At 41.4% G+C, this 22,361-nt stretch overlaps 1 protein-coding gene across 2 annotated transcripts in view; it reads right to left on the bottom strand.

Annotated features, from left to right (window-relative positions):
• Positions 1-22,361, bottom strand: part of DENND2A (DENN domain containing 2A) — a 187,179-nt gene that overhangs the window by 123,714 nt on the left and 41,104 nt on the right. For both annotated transcript variants that reach the window (XM_043966250.1, XM_043966251.1), the window contains exons 2-3: positions 19,888-19,992; positions 13,279-14,481 (exon numbers count right to left, since the gene is read on the bottom strand). In XM_043966250.1, coding sequence (XP_043822185.1) covers positions 13,279-14,481; positions 19,888-19,961 — 1,277 coding nt within the window. In that variant the 5' untranslated portion in view covers positions 19,962-19,992. The remainder of the gene's footprint in view (positions 1-13,278; positions 14,482-19,887; positions 19,993-22,361) is intronic.

The following is a 22,361-nucleotide window of genomic DNA, read 5'->3' as shown; positions in this document are numbered from 1 at the left end:
TGGAGCAATGAGGGTTAAGTGACTTGCCCAGGGTCACACAGCTAGTAAGTGTCAAGTATCTGAGGCTGGATTTGAACTCAGGTACTCCTGAATCTAGGGCCAGTGCTTTATCCACTGGGCCACCTAGCTGCCCCCTCCTCTTCCTTTTTAAAAATAATTATACTTTATTTTAACATTAATTTTAAAAGAATTCGAGTTCTCAATTCTTTCCCTTTCTCTAGTCCTTCCCCACCCATTGAGAAGACAAGCAATATGATATCAATTATACAAGTGAAGTCATGCAAAACATATTTTCATATTAGCCATGTTGCAAAAAAAAAGGGCAAGAAAATTCAAGTGAAAAAAAATGTGCTTCAAGCTACACTCTGACATACATTTATCTTTGCTTTCTCTTTGAAGTAAACTTTCCTTTATAAAAGCTACCCAGAGTTAATGGTTAAATGGAATTGGGGTGCTAGTTACTGGATCCCTAAAATAGGGGGGCACAGCTAATGGGGGCTTGGTCAGATGGCATCAGAGAAAAAGATACAACTCAAATCAGCAGAGTGTACTAGAACATGGAGAGGGAGATATAGCAGCTGGGCTAAGAGTGGGCCAAAAGAAGTCATGTTCCATATACTAACTTTGTTATGTCATATATATTTCTGTGTGTAGGTATTGTTGCCTGAGATAGAAATGGAAAGAGGTTGAAGGCAAGGGCTGTTTTATTATTATATCTTTGAATCCTTAGCATTTGGCACACAGTAGGTGCTTAATACTTGTTTATTGATGGATTATATTATTGCTGATTCAACATATGGATAAGAGTCAAGAATGTACAGAAAGTACAAAAATAACTCTAACATCTCATAACTTTCAGAAGTTGAATTTTTGAAAGCTTAGAAATAACCTACATTTTATGGCCTCAGAAATTTCATAAGTCCTCAAAGTAAGGCTGTATTTACATGTCACCAAAGCAACAATTAGAAAAAAAATCAGCAAGGCTAGTTATTTATTTTCAGATCATATCAATGCAACTGCGCATTCACTTTTTATTGAATATTTTTTCATTCTTCTTTATTCAAATAAAATGACAATGCAGTTGTGAATTCAACTTAAACCAGAGGTTCTTAACTTTTTTTTTTTTTTTGGTATTATGGGGCCTCACTTGTTATCTGGTTCCTTCTTTGGAATGTTTTTAAATGCATACAATAAAAGACACAGGGTTATGAAGGAAACCAATTATCCTGAAATATTGTTATCAAAATATTTAAAAAATAAGTTCACAGCCCCAAAGTTAAGAACCCCTGAATGACATCTAATTGAGTAAAAGCAGCTTCTGTGTAGACACGTGTTTATTTAGTGACCCTACACGTGGGAATATTTTGGTAGAAGGGGGTCTTTTTGTTGTTGTTGTTAAATGTGACCTTTTGCTCATTCCTTTCAATATTATTAAACGTATGTATTCCATAAAAGATGTACAATGAAGCCAATGTTGCAGGAGTAGCCTTATCTTCTCTGGTATTTCCTGATGTTTTGAGACTTTCATTTCCATCCTGGTTTTGAGGAAAGAGTTCTTGCATTTAATTTCCTGGGATTTCATTGAAATGAAAGGGAAGAAAAAAAGGAAGAGACTGGAGAGGGAGAGGGTTAGGAGAAGGAGGAGAAGGAACAGAAGGAGAGGGGAGGAACGAGTGGAGAAGAGAGGGAGAGAGAAAAAGGGAGGGCCCTGAAAGGAGCAGGGAGGGGTAGGGGAGGAGAGGGACTAGGAAGAAAGACAAAGGGAGGAAAAGAGAGGGAAAGAAAAGGGAAGGAAAGGAGGACAGAAAAGAGGAAGAAGGGAAGCCATGGTCAAGTGGATGGGTTTGATGATTGATAAAACAGATTAACCAGCCTAAGAAAATAAGTTTCAGACATTCTCCAAAATACATAGCCCAGACCTGTAATTCTAAACCTCCATAAACGCAAGATTCTTAATCATTTCTCTCTTCAAACTTGGCTTGGTTTTCCTGCATCGGAGGAGCCTGTGGGCCTGCCAAATCTGGATATTGCTAGCTACAGCTGTTTTTTAAGAGACAGAACTATACAAAGATTAGAATATTTTTTTAAGAGTAAAAAGTATATTCTTTACTTTTTTCTCTCCCTCCCCACCTCATTTTCTTTTCTTTTCTTTTCTTTCTTTTTTTTTTTGTGAGGCAATTGGGGTTAAGTGACACAAGTTAGTAAGTGTCAAGTGTCTGAGGCTGGATTTGAACTCAGGTCCTCCTGGCTCCAGGGCCAGTGCTCTATCCACTGCACCACCTAGCTGCCCCTCCCCACCTCATTTTAAAAAAATAACAAAAGAAACAAACAAAAAACTCTCAAAAACTCCAAATTCCTCAAACCCAGCTGGTGTCAAGCTAGCCAAGAACAATTTTAACTTTGGACTGAGACTAAGCCATTCTAGCTTTGGCTTTTAAAACAGTGTTTAAAGCAATTACTGGAAACCTGGGAAGAGCAGATTGCAGGGAAACGAAGGGAAAATGATGGGAACGGCAGTCTGATGGATCGTCTAACAGGCAGGTGAAGGCCCTGAATTCCTAGAACAAAACGATAGCTGGGATGGAGAGCTGTTCCAGAGAGCTCAGATCAGAAGGCAGGGGCGTGGACCAGCATGGGGGCATTTCCTGAGGTCTGGAGCTTGATCTGTAGCCTCAGAGATCCCCCTTGTCCTACCAAACCCCTAATCTGTGGGGGGTTTATTTTGAATTGACGAGGAGACCCAGGTCCAGAGAGGTTAGACAAATTGCCTGAAATCACACATGTCTGGATTTGAACTCGGGTCCTCCTGACTCCAGGGCCAGTGATCTGTCCTCTGCGCCACCTAGCTGCCCCTAGTCCAAAGCTTCTTAAACTGTGGGTTGTGAACCTACATAGCATCACACAACTGAATGTGAGGGTTGTGAAAAATTTGGCAATAGTAAAAGGTTATAGAGGCGACTTGGTGGAGCAGTGGATAGAGCATCAGACCTGAAGTCAGGAGGACCTGAGTTCAAATATGGCCTCAGACACTTGACACTTACTAGCTGTGTGACCTTGGGCAAGTCACTTAACCCCAATTGCCTCACCAAAAATAGAAAAAAAAAGTTTAAAAAAACAGTAAAAGTTTATATACACCTATTTGATATACCTATGTACTAGGGGTCGTGTAAAAATTTCTCCAAGTGAAAAAAATTTAAGAAGCCCTGGTTTGGTCAATTAGTTGTGTCTGACCTTCATGACCCTATTAGGGGTTTTCTTGGCAAAGATTCTAAAGTGGTTTGCCATTTCCTTCTCTATTTTACAGGTAAGGAAACTGTGGCAAACAGGGTTAAGTGACTTGTCCAGGGTCACATAGCTAGTGTCTGAGGTCAGATTTGAACTCAAGTCTTCCTGACTCTAGAGTCTGTGCTCTATCCAGTGCACCATCTAGCTGCCCCCACAGAGAGAAACAGGGCAGCTGAAATCACTGTTTGGCTTCCTATGAAGACACACAACAGCTTGCTGTATCAGTGGCACTGGTGTGAGTTCTGGCAACTTGTCTTCTACTGTTTCTACTGAATGCACTATGTCTTCCTGCATCAGGGGGGCCAACAGTTCAGATGGACAGAGGATGATGCCTCTTTCCTTTGTCCAGAAGAAACCAGCCATCTCTTGAGCCTAGAAAATAATGGGATCTAGATGTGCTCAGTCTCAGAGATGGGGGGATGTCAGGAGGATTATTAAAAAAAGTAAAAGGACTGACTTTTCAGGCATCTGACAGTAGACTCTGATAGAAAAACTGAGAGAATTCTCTTTCTGGGTAACCACACAAGGAACCTGGATGGAGAATAGATTGGATTTGAGCTAGATCAAGTAAGAGAACCACTAAAAACTGAACTGCATCTTTTCTACATACCTGTCATTTCCTAACTTGTTAATGGTTAATGGTGTGTGTGTAGAGGTGCACACATGTGTATATACATACATGCATATATACACATATACACATATATCTCCTCATTTCCTGCAGGGAAGAATTTACCACTGATCTCAAGACTGGCCTGAAAGTCATGATTTATTACATGAAGGGATACAGGAGATTAGAGGGGATTATGTTTCCAAGGTCTGTACACTAATCATAATACCTGAGTAGTGTATTATATACCATGCACACAATGAGCTCTTAATAAAGTTTTGGTGAATTGGGGAAAATAACCCTTATGGTTATAATTTGTTTTATGAACACTTTTATTTGATCTGCACAACAGCCTTGTGAAGTAAATAGTAAAAGGGTTAGCATTCAGGGTTTTCAGGTTGGAAATTTGCGGGGGAAATTGAGGCTCAGAGATTTTTTATTAGGGGGGAACCTACTGACATAAGGAGTTCCTAGGAAAATCTCTACCACCATCAGATTAGTACCTGATTAGTAATTTGGAGTCTTAAAGAGTTGGCTGGGGAACTGAAAAGTTAAGTGATTTGCCCAGGGTCACCCAGCCAGTACTAGTCACAGGCTAGACTTGAACCCAGGTCTCCCTGGCTCAGAAGCCAGCTCTCTCTCATGCTCTCCACTAAGGGGAGTTCAAGAGGATGACCACTAAAAATTCTTTAATGGCACCTTGGGCAGTAAATTGTTACCCCATTATGTTATAAATATATTTTTCCTCTGTGACAACAAGCATATGCATATTTGAAGTATTAAGGTTTGTTTCTGCATGATTTGGAGTTTGGGGTGGGGGACAAAAGTTACTGTAGTTATTGTATAGTTATTGTGAGCACTTAGTGAATAAATCTAAAAGAATATTATGAGGATTATATTAAATTACCCTGGGGCTTCAGAACATCTTTTTGTTGTTGTTGTTGTTGTTGCTGAAAGAGTCTGGAGCAAAAAAAAAAAAAATGTTAGGAACCATTGCCTTAGGTCAAATCTGTCTTTGAATTGATTTGCATCTGCCTCATGGGCAACTTCCCTAGGCCAATGTATTTGGGTCAAAGTGGGCAAATTCCTTTCCCATGGTATGAGCTCTAGGTGACCACCATTGGGGCCATAAAAACAAACCTGGAGTTTCTTTTGAGCAAGTTTGGAAAGCTCAGGCTAAGTCTTGGTCACCTTTGTTCTGCATTCCTGCACGTACACAAGAAGTCCTGTTCTCTCTATACTGTCTTCCAGAAGAAATTCGAAAAACATCGAACGTGGTAGGCACAAAGCCCACCAAAAAAGAAACTCACTAAACTTTAATAGATGAGAAAAGTCTTGTTACTAATGGAGGAGTGATGTGAAAGTTAGCTGTCTATGTAGTAATAGCATCATGTAAAATGATTAACAACAACAAAATTAGAGCAAAGGCAAAAATCAATGTCAGATCAAAAGGATAAAGATGAGGGCAGCTAGGTGGCGCAGTGGATAAAGCACTGGCCTTGGATTCAGGAGGACCTGAGTTCAAATCCAGCCTCAGACAATTGACACTTAACTAGCTGTGTGACCTTGGGCAAGTCACTTAACCTTCATTGCCCTGCAAAAAAAAAAAAAAAGGATAAAGATGAGAAGACAATGCATCAGATTCAATGAGACTTGTTCAAATGAGCCACTGATGATTAGAAAGGGTGGGGGGGGAATGGAAAAAGGCAGAGTCATTGACCTAGTTAGTTATAATTTCTCATAAAAATTTAAATGTAATATAAAATGATTGCCCTATCAAGAAGAAAGCTGGGGGTGGCTAGGTGGCGCAGTGGATAAAGCACCAGCCCTGGATTCAGGAGTACCTGAGTTCAAATCCGGCCTCAGACACTTGACACTTACTAGCTGTGTGACCCTGGGCAAGTCACTTAACCCCAATTGCCTCACCAAAAAAAAAAAAAAAAAGAAGGAAGAGGAGGAAGAGGAGGAGAAGGAGAAGGAGGAGGAGGAAAAGGAGGAAGAGAAGGAGGAGGAGGAGGAGGAGAAGGAGGAGGAGGAGGAGGAGAAGGAGGAAGAGAAGGAGGAGAAGGAGGAAGAGAAGGAGGAGGAGGAGAAAGCCAAAGGAGCTCAGAAACAGACTTAGCTAGCAAACATTTCATTTCCTTTGTAGGAGCATAGATTTTGAGCTGGACAGGACCTTAGTAGACATCAAGTCCTCCCCCACCCCTCCTTGGTTCTAAAACTGAAGAAACTGAGACAATGCAAAGTGAACTAACTTGAGCAGGACCATACAAGTAGTAAGCCTTGAGGCAAGATTAGAACCAGGTCTTTCTGATTTCCAGTTGAGTGCACTATTTACTATACCATGTTGCCTCTCCATGAGCAGTGAGGTGGCCATTGGATAGAGTGCTGGTCCTGGAGTCAGGAGGACCTGAGTTCAAATTCGATGTCAGGGACTCAATAGCTGCGTGATCCTGGGCAAGTCACTTAATCCTGTTTGCCTCAGTGTTCTTATCTATAAAACAAGCTGGAGAAGGAAATGGCAAACCACTCCAGTATTTTTGCCAAGAAAATTCCAAATGGGATCACAAAGAGTTAGCCATGAGTAATCCACAAAAACACCAAAGTCACCTCTTTAGCAATCAAAGTGATGTGGCCGTCAATAGCAATACCAGTTAAGACTAAACAATCATTTGTGAAACACTGCAAAGGAATATGGTAGATCATAAGTAGTATGTAACAATGGCAAACAACGGAAGGTAAAAACAGGTATATAGAAATCTTGACATGAGACTTCATTAAGTTGCATCATCCCAAGAGCATAAAAAGAATGGGGAAAAAAGACACAGATAATATTATTATCTTGAAAGGGTGATTGAAAGAATACCAATAATTGTTGATTCATTTACTTACTCTTCCTTATAAAATCTTTATCAAACAACTAATAACATTATGTACCAGGCACTGGGCTAGGAACTGGGGGGTATGGGGATGGCACAAAGACAAAAACGAAATAGTCCCTGGCATCACGAAGCTTACATTCTATATAGAAGACAATAAAAACACATATAAGTGCATAAAGAAAATATACCAGGAGGCAGCTAGGTGGCTCAGTGGATAAAGCACCAGGCCTGGATTCAGGAGGACCTGAGTTCAAATGTGGCCTTAGACACTTGATAACCTATTAGCTATGTGACCCTGGGCAAGTCACTTAACCCTCATTATACCCCCCAAAAAAAGATTAAAAAAAAGAATGGAGAATATATAACAGGTGGGTTTTAGAGGTGGGGTACTAGCAGCTGGTTGGGGTGAGAAAACAAGAAAAGCATGTAGAAAAAAAAAGCATGTAGAATATGTTGTCTGAGCAGCATCTTGAAGGAAGCCAAGGATTCCAAGAGGCAAAAATGAGTAGGAAAGACATTTGAAGCAGGGGTCACGACCGGAGCAAAGGAATGGAGATGGGAGATGGAGCATCATGTATGAGAAAGGACATTAAAGCCAGCTGGCCAGCCTGTAGAATGCTGGTAGAAGAACAATGTATAATAAAACAGCAAATGTAGGTTTGGACCAACTTGTGAAGGGTTTTCAATGCAAAGCAGAGGAGTTTATATTTTATCCTTGATGTGACAGGGAATCCGCTGGAATTTATTGAGTAGAGGAGTGATGCGGTCAGACCTTCATAAAATCATTTCAGCAGTTGTACAGAGGAGGCACTAGAGAGGACCTTAGGCAGGGAAAGCACTTAGGGAGCTACTGAAATTGTCCAGGTGAGAGGTGATAAGACCCTGACTGAGGCTGGCGGTCAGGTGAGCAGATGGGAGAAGTTGTCCAGGTCCAGAGAGAAGATCTGGCAGCTGACTGGAAATGTGGAGTGAGGGAAAGGAAAGAGCTGCGGACAGCCCTGAGATTGCAAAGCTGTGTGACTGGAAGGACAGTGGCGTCTTCATCTGAAATGGGAGGATTTAGAAGAAGGTAGGTTTTCTGAGAACAAACCCCAAATGTATTGATGCCATTTTTTAAACTTTTTAAAAGTTATTAATCATTTTTTCCTCTCTCCCACTTCCCTCTCCCCACTGGAAAAGAACAAAACCAAAACTTTTAAAAAAAACAGGTATACATAGTCAAAACAGATCCCCATACTGGCCATATCAAAAGAATGTATATTGAGGACATTCTTTTTTTCCCCCCTGTGCAATGAGGGTTAAGTGACTTGCCCAGGGTCACACAGCTAGTAAGTGTCAAGTGTATAAGGCTGGATTTGAACTCAGGTCCTCCTGAATCCAGGGCCGGTGATTTATCCACTGCACCACCTAGCTGCCCCTTGAAGACATTCTTGATAGAAACATGGGAAAGGAAGCAATTAGCTTTCACAAATCATTTTCTATAGCAGTCCACATTTCTACTGTAACAAAACTGAGTTGAGTCTCCCATGCATGTTAAGGTCATACTCAAGTTCTTACATCCTTTCTCTTCTCTCCACTCATGTGGCCACAAGCCTAGTTATAGTCTTCATCACCACTCCCTTGGGCTATTGTAATGGCCTCCCAGTGGTGTCCTTAATTCTAGTTTCTCTTCTCTCCAACCCAACCATCTTATAGTTGTCAAGTGAACATCACTAAAATATAGGCTTTGAGCATATTGGGTAGAATCTCTGGGAAAGTCTATGGGATAACATAGTCAAAAATTATTTTGTGTGCAGTGCTGGAGGACCAAGGCTATGGGGCTTGATTCCCATGTAGACTGCTTAGCTTAGCTTCTGAAGCCAGACTGTACCTTTAACTCCATTCAGCTTTCCTGAAAATGTGTGCCGGGGCAGCTAGGTGACACATGGATAAAGCACCGACCTTGGATTCAGGAGGGCCTGAGTTCAAATCCGACCTCAGACACTTGACACTTACTAGCTGTGTGATCCTGGGCAAGTCACTTAACCCCCATTGCCCCACAAAAAAAAAGAAAAAAAGAAAATGTGTGCCTTCCCACAAGAAAAAATGGGTGAAACCATGAATAGGTTCAGAGCTCCCATCATATTTATATATTCAATTACAGAATTTATCAACCATGTCAAAATTATTCAATTTCTAGGAATAGGCACTGGACTACACAGTGAGATTACAAAGCTAAAAATAAAAATACATTCCCTACCCTCAGGGAATTTATTGTCTTTTGGGGGGAAGAAAAGATATATAGTTGGATAAATATAATACAAATTAGAATAGATTTTACTTTTCCTGTTTTCCCATCACCCCTACACCACCCCCTTCCACTTCACTACATCCGATCATTTGTCAAGTCCTATGAAAATAGGATCAGAGATTTAGACCTGGCAGAGATCCCAGCGGTCATCTAGATGTCTAACAATCCTGTATCTGCAATATCTCTTCCCCAACCCCCTCCTCCATTTGCACTGCTCCCCCTTAGGCCATCCCTTCCATCACCAGCTGGCTGGATGGTCAGAGCAGCTTTCCCATCTCTGCATCTTCTCTCCTCCTAATCTAACTTCCACTGCTGCCTCTTCTCCAAACCCTCCAATAGCTATTGTCTACCAAATCAAAGTCAAGCTCCCTGAAGGACCTCTACAATCTGGAACCATTATCCATTTTCAGTTTTATCTCACACAATTCCCCTCCACATATGCTATACTCTCTTCAAACCAAACCACGCATATAATAACTCACATCATGCTTTAAGGGTCTGGGCCTCAGGAAAGAAGAGAGTGAGAGCGAGCCTTGCAAAGTGAGTATTGTGGCACTCAGCACAGTGTCTAGCACATAGTAGGTGCTTCATAGTTGTTTATTGATTGATTGCAAATATTACTATCTTCATTTTATTGATTAGGAAACTGCATCTCAGAAAGGTTAAATGAGTTGCCCAAAGTCACACAGCTAGTAAGTGTTGGAGTCAGGAGCCAAGCCCAGGTCTTTTCTACTACACCACACTGACCCTTAGATTGCACTGCATATCCAACTTCTGTGAGTTGGCTAACACTTGTCAATGTCTTCCGATCCCAGTTCCCTCCTCTGATATCTAAGTGCCTATTTACTGAAATTGGACTTATCTTTTAAGGCCAAGCTTGTAGGCAGATTCTTTCATGAAGACTTCTCTGACCCTCCCCGCCCCCCCCCCCAAATTAACAATGATCCTGGCGAAAACAACAACAAAAAAGACAACAATGAACCTGGGCAGCTAGGTGGCCCAGTGGATAAAGCACCAGTCCTGGATTCAGGAGTACCTGAGTTCAAATCTGGCCTCAGACACTTGACCCTTACTAGCTGTGTGACCCTGGGCAAGTCTCTTAACCCCTGCAGCCCCACAAAAAAACCAAAACAAAAAATAAAAACAAAACAAAAAACAATGATCCTTCTCTCATCAGACTACATGAAGCATTTGGTTCTACATTCAGACTACATGAAGGATTCTCTTCTACATTCACCATGTATGATGGAGGAGTCTAAGAAAGGAATACAACACAACATAGACAAATAAGTGGAATATAGAATGATGCAGTGCATTCCAAAAGTCTCAGTAAAAAAATCAGAAGAAGGAAGTGGCAAACCACTTCAGTATCTTTACCAAGAAAACCCCAAATGGGACCACAAAACATCAGACATGATTGAAACAACTGAACAATTAAGGTTTACAAAGTGTTCTACATAGGTCAACTTACTTGATCCTGGGAGTTAGGTTTTGCTTTTATCTCTATGTGTTGCCAACTGTGATGTTTAAAATCTAAACGTGTTGTCTAAAAAAACTAATGTGAGGTTGCCTTAAATTAGAAGCTTTAGCACCAGTCTTTTGGCACTAAGCAGTTATTAAAGCATACCAGGCATTCACGTGGAGTTCAGAAAGCCAAGAAAAGGCCTTTCTAGTCCAGAGTTCCAGCCTGGTTTTGAATTTTTTTTCATTGATTCCCATGATATTCTTGAACTTTTTTCCAGATGAACTTTGTTATTATTTTTTCTAGATCTATAAAATATTTTTGATACTTTGATATAGCACTAAGTAAATAAATTTACTTAGGTAGGATTGTCATTTTTATTATGTTGGCTCTACTCACCAATGAGCAATTAATATTTTTCCAGTTGTTTAGATCTGACTTTATATTTCTGTGAAAAGGGTTTTGTAGTTCTGGTCATATAGTTCCTGTGTTTGTCTTGGCAGGTAGACTCCCAAGTATTTGATATTGGCCACAGTTATTTTAAATGGAATTTCTCTTCCTATCTATTGTTGCTAGACTTTGTTGATAACATAAAAAAAATCTGATGATTGATATGGTTTATTTTGTATCCTGCAACTTTGATAAAGTTGTTAATAATTTCAAGTAGCTTTTTAGCTGATTCTCTAGGATTTTCTAAGTATAGCATCACATCATCTGCAAAGAGCGATAGTTTTGTTTCCTTGTTATCTCTTCTAATTCCTTTAATTTCTTTTTCTTCTCATTGCTATTGTGATGAGGAAACTGAGGTTAACAAAGATTAAGTGACTTGCCCAGGGTCACACAACTAGTAAGCCTCTGAGACCAGATTTGAACCAGGTCTTCCTCCAGACTTCGTGCTCTATCCACTGCTCCATCTCCTCCCTCTATAGCTGATGCTGGCTTCTTTCCGCAGTGTCACTGTAGGGTCATCCTTTTATTGGTTTGAGAACCAGCTTGAAGTCAATGAAATGTTATAAATGTTTCCAGCCTAGTGGAAATACTATGCACATGAGCACAATTGGTCTATTCAAGATCCATCAGTGTGCTAAAGGACAGACTAGATTTCAAAGCATCTGAGAAATGTGCTTATTTTCAAGGCAATGATTTCATTTGGGGGCATATTTTTCAATTCATTTTTGTCCTATATACTTTATTTTAAAATTTCAAAAGTATTTATAATGACCATATCTCCATTTGTACAATCAAGGGGTGAACTAGATAACTTCTTTTTTTTTTTTTTTTTTTTAGTGAGGCAATTGGGGTTAAGTGACTTGCCTAGGGTCACACAGCTAGTAAGTGTTAAGTGTCTGAGGCCGCATTTGAACTCAGGTACTCCTGACTCCAGGGCCGGTGCTCTATCCACTGTGCCATCTAGCTGCCCCGAACTAGATAACTTCTAAGGTCTTTTCTAGCTGTGACAACCACCTGTGATTTAATATGGCTGTGTTAAAGGGTTCAGAAGAATGATAAGTAGGAACTGGGAGATCCAAGCACAAATTCTGAATCCTCCACTATCACACAGTATGGCCTCCCCCAAATTACCTCACCTCTCAGAATTTTAGTCTCTTCTTTTATTAGATGAACATACTCATAACGCTTCCCTTAGCAAAGTCACGAGGGTATTGTAAGGATCAAATTAGATAATGTACCTTTAAAAAGCTAGAAAGATGATGCAGTTGTAATGAATTAATAAAAATAACAATGGTCCTCAATAAACTATGTCTGTGCCTGTATTGACATTTTGTTTTTTATAATGAAATTAACTTTCATTTATATTTTGTACCTTCCTTTCAAACAACCCTGGAAAACAGTAGCATAAAAATGATTATCAGGGGCAGCTAGGTGGCTCAGTGGATAGAACACCAGCCCTGGATTCAGGAGGATCTGAGTTTAAATCTGGCCTCAGACGCTTGACACTTAACTAGCTGTGTGACCTTGGGCAAGTCACTTAACCCCAATTGCCTCACCAAAAAAAAAAAATTATTATCCCCTTTTTAACTAGGCATGTTTTCCTTCTGATTGGCCAGACAGTACATCAAGGTAAGACCATCCCAATTGGTAGACATTTTTTTTTTTGCAGGACAATGGGGGTTAAGTGACTTGCCCAAGGTCACACAGCTAGTAAGTATCAAGCGTCTGAGGCCGAATTCAAACTCAGGTCCTCCTGAATCTAGGGCCGGTGCTTTATCCACTGCACCACCTAGCTGCCCCCATCCCCTTTTTACAAACAAGAAAAATGAGAGTTTAAGTGACTTGCCTAATAACACAAAACTAGTAAGTATTTAAGGCAGAATTTGAACCCAGGTTGCCGGACTCCAAACCCAGTATTCCATTCATTGAGCTATGCTGCTTTCTTTATATAATTGATGGTTACGGCTCTCATTAGAGAGAACAAAAAAGGAAACACACAAACACAATCATCAGTTGTCATTTCACCAGACTCATTGAACACTCCAATCCTATGTTAGTGCTAATGTGATGTGTTAATGTGCTAATAGTCCTAATGATGAATGTAATCATCACTTAAATTTCACAAACATCCTTTTGAACCTAGGAGTTGACACAGGTAAAAATCCATTAATTTGCTAATTGCCGATTAACATTAGAGATGTAATACAGCACAAAACGCTCCGGGGAGCGTGAGAAAAGGGAAAGAAATAACCCATATAGAACTCACATGGGAAGAACACCACTTAGCACCTTAACTCACCTGTGATCCGCATTGTTTTTCTGTCTTCCATTCCATAACCTTCTGCTCACAGCAGGAGGAGGAGGAGAGGAAGGGAGGGGTGGGGGAGGCAGGGAGGGCAGGGGAGGCAAGTTTCTCTTGTCCCTCCTGAAGCTAGGGGTCCGGCTCCATTCCTCTTCTACTTCTCCTTCATGTTTGAAAGTTCGCCTAGGTTTGGGCAGTGGGTTGATGAAAGGCTTTGCGGGGTCCGTCTCTGACCCCTTGTACACGTTCTCTAGACTCTGGTCCCAAGGCCTCCTGCATGGGCCTTTTACCTCCTCCGCAGTCTCAGATCGGGGCTCCTTTGCTTCTAAGTCCAAGTTAACGAGTCTCTTGCTCAGCTCAGAGCCATACACACCCCCATGGAGCCCCTCATCTGCTCTGTCTGGCAAGCAGTGAGGTGAATAATAAGTACCTGGTAACTGGGGATGCAAGTCTGCTGCTCCCTCCTTCAAGACTTGTTCCAGTTTCTTGACTTGCCTTAGCACTGACAGACTATCTTTCTGAACCTTTGGTTTCCCCAACTTCTTCCCTCTCACGCCTGCAACGTTAAGATCTGAATCTCCATCCCTCTCTGTCAAGTCTTGCCTTGCTCTCTCTGTACCCTGCACCCTGACACTTACTGTCCCTACATTTCTCTCGTTTTCCTTGCTATTGGGCTCCTGGGCTGGTGCATTCTTAGCTCCAACCTTCTTTATCTGCACACTGTCTCTACTGACTTGCTCTGGGACACAAGATGCCTTGTCTTCCCCTTGGCTTCCCTGCCCGTCTTCCTTCTTGCCTATCGGGGGAGCTGGCAGCTCCTTCTTTCCTTCCCATTCAGAAATCTTGTCCTTTATGCTAAGAGAATTGTGTCGAGCATTGGCCCTCCTGGTGGGGCAGGGGTTCTGAGCCACACTCCCCTGCCTCTTCATAGCTCGGCTGCCTTCCTTGGCGCTAAGATCCACGGCTGGGTCGCTGATGAACATTTTAGGGCTGAGCATGTTCTGAGAAAAACAGTCAAGTCTAGGCCCCAGCATCAGATCATTCAGTGGTTCTAGGGGGCTTCTTCTAGTGGTTAGATCCTGATCAATCTCTAGGAAAAGACCAGAGTGGCCGGGGACACCCCGAGGGGAGAAATTGCTGGGGAACTTGAAGAAGCACCTCCCTGACTCTTCTACCACCTTTGGACTTGCAAGCTTGACCCTGCAAAGCAAAGACAAACATCAGTAAGGGAGCCACAAACTCCTCATCGTCTGATTCTTGGTTTGACACTGAAAATCATCTGGGCTTATAAATGGTCAATCTTTGTATTCCTAGTACCTAGAACGGTGCCTGGCACACAGAGGTTACTTAAATACTTGTTTAATTGAACTGAATTGGATGGGATAAGCCAGGTATGAATCACCAACATTAAGACAACCAAGTTTTACCATTCCGAGTTTTTCTTTTTCTTTTTTCTTTTTTTTTTTTTTTGCAGGGTAATGCGAGTCAGGTGACTTACCCAGGGTCACACAGCTAGTAAATGTCAAGTGTCTGAGGCCAGATTTGAACTCAGGTCCTCTTGAATCCAGGGCCCGTGCTTTATCCGCTGTGCCACCTAGCTGCCCCCATTCTGAGTTTTTCTAATTTGTTGTTTGGTATTATTTCTCCCTGTGAGGACAGGACTGTTTGGGGGAAGACAGAAATTGCATTGTACTGGTTTCAGGTGTAACTTCTAACAAAGGGGTTGACTTTTTTTCTTGTCCATGTGGTACCCTATTGTATGGATTGTGTAGAAATGGAAACAGTATGCCTAAGAGTGGAATGCTGATCTGGTTCAACTGGAAAGAACTAGGGTTACTGTGCTAAGAAACAAATTTTAGTTAAGTCACTTTACCCTGTTTGCCTCAGTTTCCTCATGTGGAAAATGAGTTGGGGGGCAGCTAGATGGCACAGTGGATAAAGCACTGGCCTTGGATTCAGGAGGACCTGCGTTCAAATCCAGCCTCAGACACTTGACACTAGCCGTGTGACCCTGGGCAAGTCACTTAACCCTCATTTCCCTGAAAAAAAAAAAAAAAGAAAAAAATTGGAGAAGGAAATGGAAAAGGAAAATGGCATTCTGGTATCTTTGCCAAGAAAACCCTAAATGGGGTCATGAAGCATTGTTCATGATTAAAACAAAGAAACAAAAGTGACTAAACAAGGACAACAAAGGCTTAATCTCCTATATGATGGAAATATAGCTGTCAAGGGGACACGTGTTCAATTAACTTGTACAATCTCAAGGGGTATCTGAAGGAAAGGATATGATATACGAAGAAGCAATATAAGAGGTGGAAAAACTGAATATGTGCCCCAAAAAAGATCTGGGTGGGGCTCATAGTAGGGGTGTAATAGTAAGGGGTCATTGTAGGGCAATGAGGGTTAAATGACTTGCCCAGGGTCACACAGCTAGTGTCAAATGTCTGAGGCCGAATTTGAATTCAGGTCCTCCTGAATCCAGGGCCGGTGCTTTATCCACTGTGCCACCTATCTACCCTTTGCTTGCCTTTTCAATGGGTAGAGGGGCAGCCAGGTGACAAAGTGGATAGAGCACTGGCCCTGGAGGCAAGAGGATGTGAGTTCAAATCCAGCCTCAGATACTTGACACGTACTAGTTGTGTGACCCTGGGCAAGTCACTTAACCCCGACTACCTCAAACATCTAAGGCCATCTTCTGTGATCCTGATATAGATCTTGTCACTGGACCCAGATGGCTCTGGAGGAGAGAGTGAGGTTGGTGACCTTAAATCCAATTCACTACAAATCATGACATCATCTCACAATGTCTTGGTCCTCTTTGAGAATGAAGGACAAACAACAATGAATAGAGGAAGGGCAGGAGGGAAGAAGAAAATCTGGAACTCAAACTAAATGTTTTAGGCATAGTACATAAAATATCTGTGTGGATCTAAACTCTTTTGACCTTAATAGTTAGAGTTTTGAGACTTTCATAGAAATTCTAGGAATTGTCCTAAAAGAAAATGGCCACAGAAATAGAACATGCAGATTTCTACAATTTTGAGGTTACTTTCGTAAGAAATAATGCTATATTAGGCTATTGCATAAGACTCATTTCTGGTTTTTCAGTGCAATAGGGTCTTCCACTAGTAATGTCTATGAGTGAAGATATATTGGCATCAGTTGTGCTATGGGCCAAGAATGAGATATTTTATTTTTTCCGTTACATGTAAAGATAGTTCTCAACTTTTGTTTATACATGCTTTACAATTTCAGATTTTTCTCCCTCCCTCCCCTCCCTCCCCCCTCCCCTAGACAGCAGGTAATCTGATATAGGTTATATCTATATATCTCTATACATATACATATAGATATATACACACATATATATATATACACATAATAACATTAATCCTATTTCTGCATTAATCCTGTTACAAGAGAAAGAATCAGAGCAGTGATGCAAAACCTCAAAATAGAAAAAAAAAACAATAGCACCCAAAACAAAAGAAATAATATGGTTCAATCAGCATCTATACTCCACAGTTCTTTCTTTCTTTTTTTTCTTGGATTTGGAGATCCTCTTCTATCATGAGTTCCCTGGAACTCTTCTGTACCATTGCATTGGTGAGAAGAATATAGTCCATTACAGTAGGTCAACACTCAATGTTGATGATACTGTGTACAATGTTCTTCTGGTTCTGCTCATCTCACTCATCATCAGCTCACGTAAGACCCTCCAGGTTTCTCTGAACTCTTCCTGCTCATCATTTCTTACAGCACAATAGTATTCCATTGTATTCATATACCACAACTTGTCCAGCCATTCCCCAATTGATGGGCACCCCCTCAACTTCCAATTCCTTGCTACCACGTAAAGAGCAGCTATAAATATTTTTGTACATGTGGGTCCCTTTCCCCCCTCCATGATTTCTTTGGGCAAAAGACCTAAAAGTGGGATTGCTGGGTCAAAGGGTATGCACAGCTTTATCGCCCTTTGGGCATAATTCCAAATTGCTCTCCAGAATGGTTGGATCAGCTCACAGCTCCACCAACAATTATGGGCCAAGAATGTACACAGAGGCTGCTCAATACATATGTCACTGGTAAAGACAGACCTCTAGCTAATGTCAAAAAATGCAGGAAGAACAAGTGGATTTTTACCTGGGTTAGAATCCAGATTCTGATTTATGTATGTGTATGACCTTGAATAAGTCACATAACTAACTCCTCCACATCTCAGTTTCCTCATAAGGAAAATGTAGGGGTTGGATTATGTAATCTCTAAAGTCACTGTTAGCTCAAAATCCTATGATTCAATAAATATGTTCATTCACTATCCCCCAGACTAGTCTTGATAAAGTAGAGGTTTCTGCTTTGATTAGAGCATCCAAAAGTGTGTTGCTGAGCTCTGCTCCTGAATGTAAATAAAAAATGGAGAATTGCACATACTTTGTCATCTTTTCCTTAAGTCAAATAGAAGGTCTTATTTTAATTAATTACTGGTCTTCAGGACAGAAAGTAAAACAGAAAAATAGTGTATAAATTAACGAGGCTAATTGTTGTAGCCTCACCAGGTACATTAACTGGATTTTAGATTGTGACAGCAGCAAACAATTATTGAGCACCAACTGTGTGCAGGGAACTAGAGATATAAAGAAGTAACCAGTCAGCCCCTTGTGGTCAAGGAGCTCACAATTTACTTGGGCAAACTGAGCATATATTAAATGGTAAAGAATAAGCCTGTGCTAAGTGCTAGATTTTCAGCATGCAATACTTGTCTATAAGTCTTATATATACTGGTAGTATATAATACCATAAATAAATGGAATGGTGATTTGACTACTGAGGCTCTGTTTCTGTAGTGTGGGGGAAAGAAAACTGCTTGTAAAAGGGGTGACAAAGGGGAAATAAGTGGGGAGAGGGACAGGGAAAAGTGGAATGTTCTCCTTTTTCTTATGTGCAGAGTAACTCTATGTTTCTGGACCCTGCATTCGAATAAGGGGATGCAGCCAGGGCCATGGCTCAGGTGGTACAGTGCTTAGAGAGCTGGCCCTGGGGTCAGGGAAGACCAGAGTTCAAATGTGGCCTCAGACACTTACTAACTGTGTGACACTAGGTAAGTCACTTAACCCTGTTTGCCTCAGTTTCCTTATCTGGAAAATGAGTTGGAGAAGGAAATGGCCAAGGAAACTGACATTGTAGTATCTTTGCCAAGAAAATCCCAAATGGGGTCATGAAGAGTTGTTCGTGACTTAAAAAAAAAGACTAAACAACAACAACAAAGGTTTAATCTCCTATATTATGGAAATATAGCTGTTGAGGAGATACAATGTTCAATTCACTTGCACGATCTCCAAGGGGATCTGAGGGAAAGGATATGATATATGAGGAAGCAATATATGGGGTGGAAAAACTGAATATGTACCCAAAAAATATCTAGGGGGTCATAGTAGATGGAAGAGAACAAGCATTTATTAAGTCCCTACTATGTCAGAATCAATAAATGCCCAGTCAATTAAGCACCAACTATGTGCTAGGCACTGTGCTAAGCACTTTAAAAATATGTCATTTGATCCTTACAACAACCCTTTGAGGTAGGTACTGTTATCATCCCCATTCTACAATTGAGAAAATCGAGGCAGACAGAAGTTAAATGACTTGCCACAGGTCAAACAACTAGTAAGTATCTGAGGTAAAATTTGAACTCAGGTATTCCTGACTCCAGGCCCAGTTGCTCAATCCACTATGCCACCTATGGGATCAATGTAACATGGATGTTAGCTTAAAATGAAAACATAATAATGGAAGATGTGAATAGGAATGCAGTATGAAATCACCTATTCCTTTTTCTCCATCGCCATGTTGTTGAAAATCCTAATGGATTTTTGTAAGGCCCAGCTCTAAATGCTATCTCTGCCTAAAGTTTTCTAACCAGAAATACTGCCCTCCTCAGATCCTTCATAGAACTTTGTTGGTCCTTTTCTTGTGTACTTTACATGTTTTATTATATACTATTTCCACGATTAAATGGTAAGATCCTTGGGGATGAGGAAGTGTGTCTTATTCACCTTTATATCTGCCAGGGTCAACTGTGATGAGTGAAAGATGAAATGTACCTTGCTCATGATATACACATAGATATTTGTAAAATTGAAATACTTAACACTGATCAGACCAGGTTTGAGTAAATTAAAGAAGTGGAAAACAAGGAGATGATTCAAGAGATGTTTAAAAATGTTTAAGATGCCTAGAGTCAATTAACCAAACCAAATGTTTGAATCACCAACGTTTTTAAAAGGTAGAAAATCTTGGGGCAGCTAGGTAGCACAGTGGATAAAGCACCGGCCCTGGATTCAGGAGGACCTGGACCTGAGTTCAGATCTGGCCTCAGACAATTGACACACTTCACACTAGCTGTGTGACCCTGGGCAAGTCACTTAACTCTCACTGCCCCACAAAAAGAAAAGAAAAGAGGTAGAAAATCAGATTTACGAAGCTAAAGAAGTGAGATTATTGTGCCTGGATGAGGACATGGGAGAAGGTCAGGATTCTGGCCATTTTAAAGGTTAAAAAAGTTAAAAAACCAAAGGTTTAACGAAAAGGTTAAAAAGAATAAGATCTCACTTGTTAACAGGTCTGTAGTTCAACTTTTCTGTCTTGCTGTTGCTCCTGGTCTCAGCTGTCCTGCTAGCTGTCATCCTGTCCGCACTAGGCACAACTATAAGTCACCTAGGGTGGGGACAAAGAGATACAAACTCAGTGAGAAACAGGTATCAAGGTCTTTTTCTGAGAAGTGAGTTCAAATTCTGCTGGAAAGGTCATCCGAGGACAACATGTCCAGGCCGCTCATTTTACACACAAGGAACTGAAGACAGGGGTTTTGAATATGCAGGTACCCACAATTGGGTCCAGAGCTAGGGTCTGAACCCAAGTCCTCTGACTCCAAATTCTCTTCTCAGAATGAATCACTGACCTGTATTTTATGACCAAACTCATTGAAAGGCCAGTTTAAAAACAAAACAAAAAACTCAAACAAGCAAACCTTAGGACTCAAAGAGTAAACATTCCTCTGGTCTGTCACTTTGCCAGGTTCTCTACAAATCATTTCACTGAGTCGAAAGCCCCTAATTAGAACAGCAGCAGCCTATTGAATAAACAAACCATTATGTTGAAAGCAAATTTATCAGCACAGGGATAATCTACTGTTTTGCTGACATTGGCTGGCATCAACTTGACATACTTTCTTATCTTTTGTGGCTAAACAACAACGACGACCACCCAACCCAACAAAATCCCAAACTTTCACCCTCCCAGACTCTGAACGCTCAGAAGGCAAAGGGCATCATCTGTTTAAACCAGAGAAGGTTGAGGAGATGATGATCCTGTGCTCAGAAACTATGTGAGTTTTACTTAGAGCTGAAAATAACAGGTATCATGGTACCACTGCTGATCCCAAGAGAACAGTAACAGTTCAGAAGCAGGTGACAATTTCATTCCATTCAGGTCTTTTCACCCCAAATGGATCAGAGAGAAAATCTGATTAAATTTCATGATGTAAGATTCAATAGTCGATCCCACACAGGTTACTATGGTCTTCTGGGGGGGGCGGGGAGAGGGGACACAAAAGTGTCTTCTGACAAAAGGGTTTGTATGGACCATAATTCAGAGCCCAGGGGGAAGCAGAACAAAATCATACTCATGGGGGCAGCTAGGTGGCGCAGTGGATAAAGTGCTGGCCCTTGGATTCAAGAGGACCCAAGTTCAAATCTGACCTCTGACACGTACTAGTTGTGTGACCCTGGGCAAGTCACTTAATCCTCATTGCCCCAGAAAAAAAAATCATACTCACATAGGAGTTCCTGTCACTGCACTCAGTATCGCTTGTCTCACAAGCCCAGCTCTCCTTCTCAGCTGCCCAACGTCTGCTTTTGTTAGTCTCTGCCTACCACCATCACCTAAACGAGGCTTACCTTTCATGCCTCGTGCTTTCTGATTTCTTCCTCCATGGATGGCCAGAAAGAGGGAAGTCCCAAAATATGACTAGTCCCTGAACTTCTCTCCCACTCTGCCTCTTTATATGGTGTCAGGAAGGAGTGGTGCTCAAAGAGAAGGGGCCATCAAACAAATGATTGTGGTAACCTTCTCTTTTCTCCTTCTCAGAACCCCCCCCATCCCCTTTTGTTTGTTATATAGGTCAACAGTAATTAACCTTCACCTCTGACAGATCTGATGCCAGCCCTACAGGCAGACAGAACAGGTAGCTGATTGATTAGTGAGATTTGGGATGTTTGGGGCAAACTGCCTCAGTTTGCCCAAATAACTGGAGGAGACCACCAAGTCAAGCGGAGACAGATTTATTACATTCCTGCAGGAATGGGCAAACTCAATAACTGAGTCGCAATAGCTAATACGTGCCTTGAGCTTTTATAGGAATGTTGGTAGTGGTGTTGGGGCGGGGGAGTACCCACGCACACTAGGGCGAGCTCACAATCTAACATCCAATCCTGTCTCACCCACAGTGAGTGTTTAGCTCGTGATCAATGTATGGAGACATGCATACGTGTTCCAGGAACAAGGGGGAAAAGGAGAGGGGGAACAAGGTCAAACCGAAGGAAGAGGGAATGGGGACTGACAGTCAGATGTTTCGGGTCTCAGTTCCCACTGACTCCCCCTTCCCCTCTCCTGGCCCCTATCTCTAAAGATATTCAACTTGAATAACAGGAAGAGTCACTCAGGTGTTTCAGCATTGTTTTGTAATTGTGTTAGTTTTAGAAGGATGACAGGGTTAAAATTTATCTTTGGCTATGTTGGGAAATCAAAGAAGTAGAATAAAGAATAAAAGAATAATCCATTGTTGGGACCCTAGGGTCAAGGGGATTCTGCTCTGAGAAAAAGAAACATGTCATTTAACATCTGATCTCAACTTAATTGCCGTATCCTGTGCCGAGCCCCGTGATAGCCTGCCCTTCTTCTTGAGTCCCGAGTACTGAATTGGTGGGCAAACTCCCCAACCCACTCAACAGGGACTGGGGTTCTGACATATGATGGATTCCAGATAAAACTAAGATGTAGCTGACAAGTGGGGAAACTGAGCCGAA

This window comes from Dromiciops gliroides, chromosome 5 (assembly GCF_019393635.1).
Source record: "Dromiciops gliroides isolate mDroGli1 chromosome 5, mDroGli1.pri, whole genome shotgun sequence".
Taxonomy (NCBI): Eukaryota; Metazoa; Chordata; class Mammalia; order Microbiotheria; family Microbiotheriidae; genus Dromiciops; species Dromiciops gliroides.
Note: the sequence above shows the minus strand (reverse complement) of the source record. Positions and strands in the feature narration are given on the sequence as shown.